The 13501-nt window shown below is 42.8% G+C and overlaps 1 protein-coding gene across 3 annotated transcripts in view; it reads right to left on the reverse strand.

The window, feature by feature from the left end:
* The window catches only part of ADCY10 (adenylate cyclase 10), a 106632-nt gene that overhangs the window by 39606 nt on the left and 53525 nt on the right, over window positions 1-13501 (reverse strand). For all 3 annotated transcript variants that reach the window (XM_010371792.2, XM_010371791.2, XM_010371790.2), the window contains 3 exons: window positions 9810-10084; window positions 8002-8138; window positions 1420-1545 (listed from right to left, as the gene is read on the reverse strand). In XM_010371792.2, the coding sequence (XP_010370094.1) occupies window positions 1420-1545; window positions 8002-8138; window positions 9810-10084 (538 nt within the window). The remainder of the gene's footprint in view (window positions 1-1419; window positions 1546-8001; window positions 8139-9809; window positions 10085-13501) is intronic.

The following is a 13501-nucleotide window of genomic DNA, read 5'->3' on the forward strand; positions in this document are numbered from 1 at the left end:
TGCAGGCTTATGGCCTGGAAAGACACATGGCACAATGACCTGACAAAATTAAGATGGATTTCATGGTGTTCTGATTTTGTGCTAAAGTGTGACAAGCGTGTGTGAGGAGAGGAGAGGACGTTGTAATCACTATTGTCAGAAGGAGCAGGCCCTGCCATTCCTGTGCTTTGTTGACTTCCTCAGCTAGTCCTTCTGTATCTTCTTCTCTGGCTCCCCTTTCTGCTGGAAATTTTTCTCTCTATCTGCCCTGGAAATTTATGTCTTTTCATGACATACATTATCATCTCTGTGTCATGGCCAAGTGTCAGAGAGTTCACAGCTCCTATCCCAACGTTTCATCTAAGCTTGAATATCGTAGCTCACGTGGCTTTCTGGACATTTTGACCAGGATATCCTTCTGTTAGGGACAAAATTAGAACTTCTCAACTTGCCCAAAAAACACAGTAGAAACTAAGCTAGTCTTTTTTTTTTTTTTTCCCATCTCGTTCTTGTTGCCCAAGCTGGAGTGCAATGGCGCGATCTCGGCTCACTGCAACCTCCGCCTCCCAGGTTCAAGCAATTCTCCTGCCTCAGTCTCCCAAGTAGCTGGGATTACATGCATGCGCCACCATGCCAGGCTAATTTTTTTTTGTATTTTTAGTAGAGATGGGGTTTCTCCATGTTGGTCAGGCTGGTCTCTTGAACTCCTGACCTCAAGTGATCCGCCCGCCTCAGCCTCCCAAAGTGCTGGGATTACAGGAGTTAGCCACCGCACCTGGCCAATAATATGTCTTTCATATAAACTCTTGTTTGTCATTTATTTATCGTAAAAGTGGATGGCAGGAAGTATCTCAGTATTAGATTTTCTCCCTCATGATTTGGTTTCTGTTTAATTGAAAATGTACAATATTTCATTCTTTTATGCAGATCCCAGAATATACACAGGTGGAAAGATGGCTCTTAATTAGGAGAAAAGCCAAGCCTACCCTGGAGCCTTCTCACTGCTTCAGGCAGTATAGAGCAAACAGACAAACAACCTGTGTTGCTGTTTTTCTTTTTTGTTTTAAAAACAGACATCCTAGGGAAAACCAAAGTGAAGTTTAGGGACTAGAAAATAAATACCAGGTCAGATTTTCTTTTCCGTCTTTTCTTTTCTTTTTCTTTTGGGATGGAGTCTCACTCTGTTACCCAGGCTGGAGTGCAGTGGCTCACTGCAACCTCCACCTCCCGGGTTCAAGCAATTCTCCTGCCTCAGCTTCCCAAGTAGCTGGGATTACAGGCGTGTGCCTGGCTAATTTTTTTGTATTTTTAGTAGAGACGGGGTTTCACCATGTTGGCCAGGCTGGTCTCGAACTCCTGACCTTGTGATCTGCCCGCCTCAGCCTCCCAAAGTCCTGGGATTATAGGCGTGAGCCACTGCACCTGGCCAGATTTTCTTACCTTTTAATGATGTTGGAGGTGACAGGTTTTTCAGTCTGACACCACTTGCGAGGTGACAGACTTCACTTTCCTCATCACTTTGGAGAGCAACCATGTTTAACTTCTCTATTGGCTTAATGAAATACTCTACAGGGGTATAAAAGGGAAGAAAAGTTGAGTCATTAGTCTGTCTTATAAGGTCTGATTTTCCAATGAACTTTGAGATGGATCTCATGTGAGGAAGAGTGCGCAGAGATGTATATTGGCTCACTAAATATTCTGGAAACCTTTTTTTTTGTTTTGTTTTGTTTTTTGTTTTTTTGAGACAGAGTCTCTCACTGTCGCCCAGGCTGGAGTGCAGTGGCGTGATCTTGGCTCACTGCAACCTCTGCCTCCCAGGTTCAAGAGATTCTCCTGCCTCAGCCTCCCAAGTAGCTGGGATTATAGCCGCCCACCACTATGCCTGGCTAATTTTTGTAGACATGGGGTTTCACCATGTTGGCCAGGCTGGTCTCAAACTCCTGACCTCAAGTGATCCGCCTGCCTCCGCCTCCCAAAGTACTGGGATTACAGGTATGAGCCACACTGCACGAGGCCGCTGGAAACCTTGTTCTAAGTAAAACTGATTAATGAAAATCTAGATGTACTCAAAAATGTTTTGTCTCCCTCTGTCAACCCTGCCCAACCAAAGGAACTGGCACTATTGGTGTCTTCCATAGGATATAAGGCTTTACAAACATTTGATTCCCAGTCATTATCAGAATGTATTACAGTATACAGAAACATATATTTGTATGTATACATTCACATACCCACACTCAGATACAAAGACATTCTCTGAGGCACTGTACTCTAATTAGGACATGGCTACATCAGAAAGAGATTTTTTTTTTTTTTTTTTTTTTTTTTGAGATGGAGTCTTGCTCTGCCGCCCAGGCTGGAGTGTAGTGGCCGGATCTCAGCTCACTGCAAGCTCCGCCTCCCGGGTTTATGCCATTCTCCTGCCTCAGCCTCCCGAGTAGCTGGGACTACAGGCGCCCGCCTCGTCGCTCGGCTAGGGTTTTTTTTTTTGTATTTTTTAGTAGAGACGGGGTTTCACCGTATTAGCCAGGATGGTCTCGATCTCCTGACCTCATGATCCACCCGTCTCGGCCTCCCAAAGTGCTGGGATTACAGGCTTGAGCCACCGCGCCCGGCCAGAAAGAGGTATTTTAATTGGTGAAGTTTGAATAGTAAATGTGCCTAGTAATTTGGTTTCCTAGTACTCCAAAATGCATTATTTTTCTGTCCCTTCAGCCATTCATGCAGTCCTTGATAGCTGCAAGACTATGCTCGGTGAGGTGAAAATAGGAAGGTGAATAAAACCAAGTTCCTTATTTCCTAGAGCTCTAAGTCATGTACGCAAAGAGCTGGACTGCCAGGCAGTAAATGAGTGCCATGTGACTGGACACAAACAGTAAGCACCAGAGTTCACATCAATACAGGACATATTTATTAAGGACTTTCTGTGCATCATATCCAGTGAAGGCTACAAATGTGAATAACACATGCTTCTGGCCCCCAAGGGGCTTAAAAATCTATGGAGACAGATATATAAGTAACCAATTATAACACCAGGATGAGTGACTTAAGAGCTAAAGAGCAAAGAGTAGCATGTTGTGGGAACAGAAAATAACAATTAAATCAGACTTGGTGGATTCAGAAAAGCTTGATAGAGGAGGAAGTACTTTGATTGATCCTTGAAGGATGAAGAGATATTCTAAGCAGAAAGTGGAGGAGAGGCCAATGCAAAGGCACGGGAACCTCAGAGTACTTAGTGAGTTAGGGGAATGAAGCGGCCCAGCATGGCTAAAGTGCAGGGGCTGGAATGCTAAAGTGCTATGTGGGAGACGTGGAGACGTGTTCAGAGAGCTAGTTTGGGAGCACAGCATGGAGGGCATTAAACACCATAATATGAAGACTGGACTTTATAGACAAGAGGGAAAGATCACAGATTTCTGAAGAGGAGATAGTAGTAATCCAACCAGTTATATTTAGGAAGGTAGCACTGGAAGCAGCATATGGAAAAGGCGCGAGACCAGGACAGGGAAGACTATGTAAGGAATTACAACAATGGAATGTCAAGAAGTGAGGATGGGGCCGGGCGCGGTAGCTCAAGCCTGTAATCCCAGCACTTTGGGAGGCCGAGACGGGCGGATCACGAGGTCAGGAGATCGAGACCATCCTGGCTAACACGGTGAAACCCCGTCTCTACTAAAAATACAAAAAAAAAAAAAACTAGCCGGGCGAGGTGGCGGAGCCTGTAGTCCCAGCTACTCGGGAGGCTGAGGCAGGAGAATGGCGTGAACCAGGGAGGCGGAGCTTGCAGTGAGCTGAGATCTGGCCACTGCACTCCAGTCTGGGTGACAGAGTGAGACTCCATCTCAAAAAAAAAAAAAAAAAAAAAAAAAAAAAAAAAAAAAAAGAAGTGAGGATGGATAGAACCAGGTAAGTGGTTCGGCAAGGAGAAAGCAAATCCTAAAGACATGGAGGAAATGGGGCCTAAGCAAGACAGTGATAGAAGTGACAGAGACATGGAGTACAGAAGGAGGGGTGGTTGAGGAGGGAGGATAATGCATGAAGTTTTAGATGTGTTAAGTTTAAGGGAATCTGTGGAACAGTTCAGTGGGCAATTGGAAATATGGGTGTGGAACTAAGGGTGAGGTTAGGGTTCGACACACACACAAAGGCTGAGAAATAGAAGAGTAAATGAAAACAACTGGGGAAAGAGTTGTTTCTAATTCTGGCAAGCTAGCAAAAGGAGAGGGTTAAGGATAGAACTTGAAGAATGTCCCAAGAGGAGTAGACCCAGGGAGAGAGCCAAGAAGCATCTGATGACTAGTTAGAGAGGGGAACAGGAGGAGTGTGGCGTCAGGGAAGTCAAGGGAGGATAGCATACCAAAAAGGGGGCCCTGTGTGTGTGTGTGGGTGTGTGTATGTATTGGGAGTAGGAGAGTGGGGCTCAAGGGTATGATGTGGTCCATGCTCTTTTATGCTTATTTCCCCTTCCAGGACCTCGCACGGAGACAACCATTCTTTCCATCACTCAACCAGTATTAACCTGATTGCCTCTTCTAGGTGCTAGGAATTTTCCTAGGACTGGGGATTCAGGACAGCACAAGACTCCCTGCCTCATGAAGCTCACATTCTAATGGGAGACAAACATTAAACAATAGATAAATACGTTAATAGGATAATCTCATAATGTAATTCAATTTTGTGAAATAAATAAAAGGGTGATACATAGAATGTACTCCTTACTGAGGTTCACCTGTTGTCAGCCTTTGCCCCATTTACTATATCCTAGGTTCCTTCTATGTGTACATATTTTTCTGAAGCATTTGAATATAAGTCACACACATCACACCCTATACTCCCAAATACTTGAAACTCTGTATTTTCTAAAAATATTGACACTCTTTTGTTTGTTTGTTTTGTTTTTTTGAGACAGGGTCTCACTCCTATTGCCCAGACTGGAGTGGAGAGGCGTGATCATAGCTTGCTGCAGCCTCAACCTCCCTGGCTCAAGCAATTCTCCCACCTCAGCCTCCCAGGTAGCTGGGGCTACAGGCGTGCAACACCACACCCTGCTAATTTTTGTATTTTTAGTAGAGATGGGGTTTTGTCATGTTGTCCAGGAAGGTCTCAAACTCCTGGGCTCAAGCGATCTGGCCCCCTCAGACTCCCAAAGAACTGGGATTACAGGTGTGGGCCACTGCACCTGGCCAACACTTTCTTATATAACTAGAGTATAATTATCACCTTCAAGAAACTTAACATTGGTCGGGCTGAGTGGCTCACGCCTGTAATCCCAGCACTTTGGGAGGCCGAGGCGGGTGGATCACGAGTTCAGGAATTCAAGACCAGCCTGGCTAAGGTGGTGAAACCCGGTCTCTACTAAAAATGCAAAAAAAAAATCAGCCAGGTGTGGTGGCAGTTGCCTGTAATCCCAGATACTCAGGAGGCTGAGACAGAGAATTGTTTGAACCCAGGAGGCGGAGGCTGCAGTGAGCCAAGATCGTGCCACTGCACTCCGGTCTGGGCGACAGAGTGTCTCAAAAAATAAATTTAACATTGATACAATACTTTAGTCTACTGTCCATATCCCAATTTTGTGAATTGACCAAATAATATCCTTTGACATTCTCTTTTCTTCCAGTATAGGATCCAGTCCAGAATTATGTATCATATTTATTTTTTTAATTGAAGTGAAATTCAGCTAACATGCAATTAATTATTTTAAAGTATACAATTCAGCGGCCTGTAGTGCATTCACAATATTGTGTAACCAGAATCTCTCCTTAATTTCAATTTTTAAAAATTAGGACACAAAAGACGCTAAAGGGTTTTAAATAGAGAAGACACCTGATTATGTTTTAAAAAGCTCATAACAGGGCCAGGCACAGTGGCTCACACCTGTAATCCCAGCACTTTGGGAGGCCGAGGCGGGTGGATCATTTGAGGTCAGGAGTTCAAGACCAGCCTGGCCAACATGGCAAAACCCTGTCTCTACTGAAAATACGAAAATTAGCTGGGCACTAGTGGCGCATGCCTGTAATCCCAGCTACTCGGGAGGCTGAGACAGGAGAATTGCTTGAGCCCAGGAGACGGAGATTGCAGTGAGCTGAGATCGCTCCACTGCACTCCAACCTGGGCAACCGAGTGAGACTCTGTCTCAAAAAAAAAAAGCTCATAACAGATACTACATAACATTTATTGAACAAATGAACAAAGTAAACAAATGTATAAAATTCGGAAATAATATTTACTCCGCAGTATTTATATTTACATATCACTTTCCTTTAATCCACTGGCATCTTAATATTATTATAATGGAATTATTTAGTCTAAAATAATGATCATAGCAGTCATTATCGATATAATGATCCATTATCATCTTTAAAACTAATTTGGCCAGAGAAAGTCTTCTCTATTTTTGCATCACAATCATCCAGAAAAAAAAACAAAATTGATCTTTTCTTAAAAAGCAAGCTTATGTTTCTTGCTCCTTAAAAAAAAAAAGTTGGAACTTTGCCCTGTTCTCTCAGACAACCTTCTGTCTCATTTCTCCTACAGATGTGCCCTCGGGGGCCACATGGCCCTGCAGTCATGCTATTGAACAAGAAGTGAGAGGCAACAGATGCAGTACAGACTGAAACACGGATAGGGACATCTGAGCATCATTCATTCACCCAGGAGGCAGGGGTTTTTAGGAAGCAAGAGGAATCTTTTTTGTGAAATGTCCCTCACTGTCACCTTTAGGTGGTAATTTTCTATCCTGCTACATAGAGACAGCAGCACCATAAGTCCTTTATTGCACCATATTCACTTCAACATGACACTGATCTCACATCTATATTCTTGTCTTTAAATTCAGTCACAGAGGAATAAGTTTTGACCCTCTAGGTTTAGTAATATTAATACACGTTGTGCTTATAGCTGTTAAATCATCTTATCACTTAATTGGAGTCACAAAAAAATGAAGAAGCTTCTGATTCCAGGAAGAGAGAGTTGGTATGTTTTTCCCTATTCCTCCTGCTAAATATAATTAAAACCCCTAGACATTATGTGTAAAACAAACAGAAGATAACATTGAAGGTGGAGAGAAGTCAGACCAGCTAGGGACCTTAGGATCCAAGGAAAAACGTGGCAGTGGGTCCCATGGCAGGGCTTTCTTTCTGCCTCACATGTCCGAGACTTAGAGCTGAAGAATCTAGCAACTCAGAAACACCAAGGGAGTGCAAACAAAAAAAGTCCCACTTAAAGCCTGTTCTATCTAGCCTTAATTCTCTACTTTCCAACTTGTATTCTCTGGCCCCCACCCTTCTCCCTGCAATAAAATTATTTTCCGAAAAATTCCAACTGGCCTCCTTCATGCCATCACTTCACATTTCATCCTGGTGTATATCTGTGTAGCACAGGATCTTTGTTGATAACTCACTTCATACTAGAAATTTTACCTCTGGCAAAAAAGAAAAGGTTTTGAAAATAACATCAAAGTGGCCCTTCAGTTCTGGGCCTTAAGATTTGTCAGTGTCCTTTCATTTCTACTATACTTTTTTTTTTTTTGGACAGAGTCTCACTCTGTTGCCCAGGCTGGAGTGCAGTGGTGCAATCTCAGCTCACTGCAACCTCCGCCTCCCAGGCTGAAGAGATTCTCCTGCCTCAGCCTGCCGAGTAGCTGGGATTACAGGCGCCCACCACCACACCTGGCTAATTTTTGTATTTTTAGTACAGATGGGGTTTCACCATGTTGGCCAGGCTGGTCTTGAACTCCTGACCTCAAGTGATCTGCCCGCCTCGGGCTCCAAAAGTGCTGAGATTTAGGCGTGAGCCGCCACGCCCAGCCATGGTTATACACTCTTTAGCCAAGTCCAGTGAGTCCCAGGCAATGTTAAGTTCTCTTACAATCTGGAATGTCAGATCCAATAATTCCTGGCTCGCCAGAACCCTCTGACTCTACAGGAAGTAGCCTGTGGAATAGCCCATTTTTGCTACCTTCTCTGAATGAAGACTTAAGTTAGGCAGAACAGAGTAAGAAAGAACCATCACTGCAGGACTTACTGAACAGGTTATTCCAGGCCCTATTTGTCTTTTCCTCAGACTCCGTTTGTTGGAAAACGAGTACCTTGTGATGTTCCAAGTTTTTAAGCAATTCTTCACAGTAAAATGGAATCCCACAGCTTCCCTCCACCACGTACCTGTAGTGAAAACAAGGCAATCTGTTTACACTGAAGATACAACTTTCAGGAAGGAAAAACATTTAAGTCTTCTCAATCACTTGAAAATAATTTCTTGTCATTCTTCATTTGTTTCTGTTTGTTTTCAATTTTCAGGCATTGCTTTGTTTTCTTTTTATTTCACGTATGTGTGTATACAATAAGTATGCACACACTTTATTTATAGTTTTTAAAACAGACATTGGAAGGATAAACCAAAAACTAATCAAAATGGTTACCTATAGGATAAGGGAGGGAAGCAAGACTAAGGATGTACCTTTTTGGCTTTGGAAAGATATACATGTTCTATATAATTTAAACAGAGAGAAAGGGAGAGAGAGAGAAAGAGAAACAGAGAGAGTGAGTGCCAGATTGGTGCCTGGAGTGATCTTAAATTAGCCTTTGTTCAAGACATCTTTCTTCCAGAAGGAGGGCAACCTCATTGCAGATACTAAGATGGGCTGTAAACAGCCAGCTAAAGAAGAAACATTCCCTATGTTGTTAAGGTGACTGCTGTCAAGACCCAGGAGAGCCGGGCTCCGCGGCTCACACCTGTAATCCCAGCACTTTGGGAGGCCGAGGAGGGCGGATCACCTGAGGTCGGGAGTTCAAGACCAGCCTGATCAACGTGGATAAACCTCATCTCCACTAAATACAAAATTAGCTGGGCGTCATGGGGCATGCCTGCAATCCCAGCTACTCAGGAGGCTGAGGCAGGAGAATTGCTTGAACTTGGGAGGTGAAGGTTGCGGTGAGCGGAAATTGCGCCATTGCACTCCAGCCTGGGCAACAAGAGCGAAACTAGGTCTAAAAAACAAACAAAACCAAAAAACAAACAAAAAAACCCAAAGGAAACCCCAGGAGAGGAACCACTGAAAAGCTCAGAGAGCACTCACCAGTGAGTCAGCTTTCCACATCCACCATAGACAGAGAACACCAATACCAGACCACACCATTGCCAGCCAGGTAAGACCTTGCTTAGTTGCAGGTCATAGTCTTTAACGCTTACCAGTTTGCCTTTCCTGTCACTTGCCCGTAACAACGCTCTTCTTCACTGCAGGTTAAAGTGAGTATACCCATAGCCCCCATGATGAAAGGGAAACAGAGCCTTTCACTAAGCAAAGTTGGAGAAGGCGTAACAGGGAGACAACATGGAAAAGGTGAGCAACATCCATCCTACCAAGCATCATGAATGGCCCCTTCAAAAGGTGGACCAGACCAAGCACAGTGGCTCATGCCTGTAATCCCAGCATTTTGGGAAGCTGAGATGGGAGGATTGCTTGAGCCCAGGAGTTCAAGATCAGCCTGGGCAACACTGTGAGACCCCATCTCTACAGAAATAAAAAATTTACCAGGGGTACACACCTGTAGTTCTGGCTACTCAGAAAGCTGAGGCAGGAGGATGGCTTGAGCCCAGGAGGTCAAGGCTGCAGTGAGCCATGATGGCACCACTACACTCCAGCCTGGGTGACAGAGTGACACCCTATCTCAAAAGAAAACAAAAAAAAAAGAAAAGAAAAAATTTTTTAAAGGTGGGGCCAGGAAAGATACTGAAATAGGCACATCAAGACACATACTAAGAAATCTGATGAAGTCTGGACCGAGGGAATGAATGCAGATGTCAAGAGTTCAGAATAGAAAGAGGTTACTTACAAGTCCAGTTCTTTGGGGATGCAGCTCACATTGAGGTCAAGACAGATCTTGTCGGTGATGTCGTTAGGCTGTACTGCACCAACGGTGATGTAGGTGGTGTTCCTGTTCTTCATTATGGCACTGGCAGCTGCACAGGGAATGTCAACAAAGGGACACAGGGACATAATGATGAAGATAGGAACAGTCTGGATAAGCTTCTCCATAAATCTCCAGGAGGTCGAATCCATAAACTGGGCCTCATGAATGATAAAAATAATCCATTCCTCTTTCACTGTCTGGACAAGATACAGAAAGAGAAAGAGAAACACTATAGGATGTCAGGTTTTTTTTTACATACGTATGGGTATGCATATGTATCCATTGAGTTTCCGGGTTTGCTTATGATGCAGCGAAAGAACTAAGTTCAATTTTTTCTTTCCAGTAACTTTGTATTATTTTTTGTTCCATTAACTTAGAATTTGTGGCTATTTGGACAGAGCTGGCTGGAATGGACTCTTCGTCAAATCTTTGTGTAAAGATAGTGCAAATTTGGAGGATAGATGGAGTTTTAGGGGTACCCACAAAAGCCAACTGAAGTGCTCATTACATAAAAATAACTGGTTTGTTAATTCTGAGTCATTTTAATCTATTGAACAATAAAGTTCTCCTGGGGAAATCTACTTGACATTTATTCAACCAACGTATATTCAGCACATGCTTACTGAGCACCCCCTGGGCTAGGTGTTAAACAAAATTAGTCCTCGCCCTGCTGGCAGCTGAGCTATTCTAGTTTGAAATGTGGTATGTGTTACACTTAAAAAACAGATCATGTGTCCCTTTTCTCACATAGACTACCCTTCCCTAAGTAATCTGAATTATTTATTCACTCATCAAGCATTTATTGTGCGTCTATGAGGGTCAGGTGGTGTTCTAGGTACTGGGAATACAGTCTCAAACAAAATATGGAGCCTACGTTTTAGTGTCAACCACTTATGTAACAGGCTCTGCCTTACCACTGTGTAAGGTGTCACAATGGAGAAAACCCACTCCCCAATTCTCACTGCTCCAGACTGCTAATGGCTGCTTTTTGTTTCCCTCTGAGAAGAGACTGAGTTAACCCATTCTTTCTCTTTGTGCTTGACAGTCATTATAAAGTGTTACAACCTGCCATGTTCACATATACGTAAGTCTACTCCTACAGCCCCATTCTGTCACCGAATACTTAGCCCTTTGCCTAGCCCTGAGAACAGTTTAATGAGGAGGTAAGCACTACATTGTTTTGATTTTGACTGGTATCTTTAAAAAGATGGGGAGATAGAAATGTAAGTTTTAATCTAAGGACAGCCTTGTCAATGAATTATTCATAAATCAAAGAGAACAAAGCAGGAACAAAAAAGCATGAATTCAATAATAAAACATTGGCCTGGTTTCTTCCAATTTAAAATGAGGATTGGGTTCTCTCTAATGTGAAAAAAAAGTCAACACTTACATTGTACTTACTATGTTCCAAGTACTGCAGGATACCCTTTACATAATTAACTCATTTAATCCTCACAACATCCATATACAGTGGTACTATTGAATCTATTTACTGAGAAAATTTGGGCACAGAGAGGTTAAGTAACTTGCCCAGGGTCACACAGATAGTTAATGGTCCAAAGACTTGTCAGTACACAATCGAAAACAGCTTTGGTAGCAGTTTCCAAACAAGATTCTGCTTCAGTACCAACTGAAAAGTTTTACAACAAAAGTAAACAACTAGATAGATTCCGAGGCCCAATCCACATCCTACTTTTTCAATCTTTAGAGTTAGAACTCACAAATCCATATTTTTAAAGGAGCTTCTTGTAAATACTTGTGATGCAAACAGTCTAAAGCCTGACATTTAGAAACTACTGATATTGTCTTGCCTATGACCTGAAGTGGAGAAGAAGAAAGCTGTATTATAAATATGATATAATGCCATAAACTTATATCGATCATTTATTATGTACAATTATGAGGCACATTGCTCATCAATAGTGATATAGAAATGTTAAGAGACTCTCTGTTCTTAAGAAGCTTACAGGCTGGGTGCGGTGGCTCACGCATGTAATCCCAGCACTTTGGGAGGCTGAGGTGGGGATCACGAGGTCAGGAATTTGAGAACAGCCTGGCCAACATACTGAAACCCCATTTCTACTAAAAATACAAAAATTAGCTAGGTGTGGTGGTGCGTGCCTGTAGTCCCAGCTAGTCGGGAGGCTGAGGCAGGAGAATCGCTTGAACCTCAGAGGCGGAGGCTGCAGTGAGCCGAGACCGCACCATTGCACTTCAGCCTGGGTGACAGAGCAAGACTCTGTTACAAAAAAAAAAAAAAAAAAAAAAAAAAGAGGCTCACGATCTCCTGAGGGGGAAACAGATATATAAGCAATGAATGGCAATATACCATAATAGTATAGAGTGTATAGTATAACTAGACATGTGTTCAAAGCCTTACAGAAGCCTGGTGGAAGAAGAGTTAGTCATGTCTAGTGATCTAGGGAAGTTCTCACCAAAGAGGTGACATTGAAAGATGAGCACCATTTCTCTAGGTTAAAAAGAAATCTTTTGGCTTTTATCTTGTTACCACTGGGACTTATTTCGAGGGTATAAAGTATGGGTTGGTGTGATTTGCATATACTCTGAGAATTATATGAAGGATTAATTGAAGCAGAGAGGTGTGAAGCACAGAGTTTTTTGGAAATCTATGGAAATAGTCCAGGAAAAGATGATTAAGAGCCTGAACTATGGCAATAGGAAGGGAGGACAAGGAGATTCCAGAGACTCTCTAAGGTAAAAATAGTAGGACTTGGCCGTGAGTAAATGTGGGAATGTGGGTGAAAAAGAAGGTAAGGATAACTTTAAATAATACAGAATGGCATAATTTGCTACTAATGAAATCAAGGATCAGGGTCAGGATGAGGAAGAAAGGGCACTATAGTAAAAAAATGAATTTAGCATTAGACACTCAACTCAGCGTGAGTCACTACATCCAAGTGGAATATCTAGAAGGTTCTTAGGAATATGGTTTTAGTTTTTATAAGAGAGGTGGGGACTGAAATATAAATTTGGTGATCAATATATAGCAGACAGTCATGATATTACTGGAAGAGAGAGAGCTAACTCTTGTTGAGTGTTTCTTATGAAAGAGGCACTGTTCTAAGGGTTTCTACATATAATTTAGTCATTTAAACTTACATCCCAGTGAGCTAGGTACTATTATTTTCCTCCATTTGATAGATGATAAAGCAGAAACGTAGAGAGGGTAAGTCACTGCTTGAGGTTGCTCAGGTAGCAAGTGATAGGCCTGGGGGTTCAAACCTCAGCGGTCTGACTACAGAGTCTGCATATGTAACCACTTTGGTACATTATATCTCAACAAAGCATGAAAAAATGAGGGCTGAGAGAGGCCAGACTCCTAGGAGTGATGTTAAGGGACTCTTTTCAAGGCATCTAAATTCTAAACAGACCTTTAGCTTGAGGTTTGGAAGGATGGAGGAGAATGAAGCACTTTAGGATAAAGCCTTCACATATGCAAAAGCCTCTTGCCAATGCGGTCAAACCACCTGGCTTCGTGGTGATTTGCCCAGTTTTCTTCTCCCGACTTCTTTTATTTATTTATTTTTTTGAGACAGAGTCTCACTCTGTCGCCCAGGCTGGAGTGCAGTGGCTCAAAGTCGGCTCACTGCAAG

The sequence above is a fragment of the Rhinopithecus roxellana genome, chromosome 8 (genome assembly GCF_007565055.1).
Source record: "Rhinopithecus roxellana isolate Shanxi Qingling chromosome 8, ASM756505v1, whole genome shotgun sequence".
Taxonomy (NCBI): domain Eukaryota; kingdom Metazoa; phylum Chordata; class Mammalia; order Primates; family Cercopithecidae; genus Rhinopithecus; species Rhinopithecus roxellana.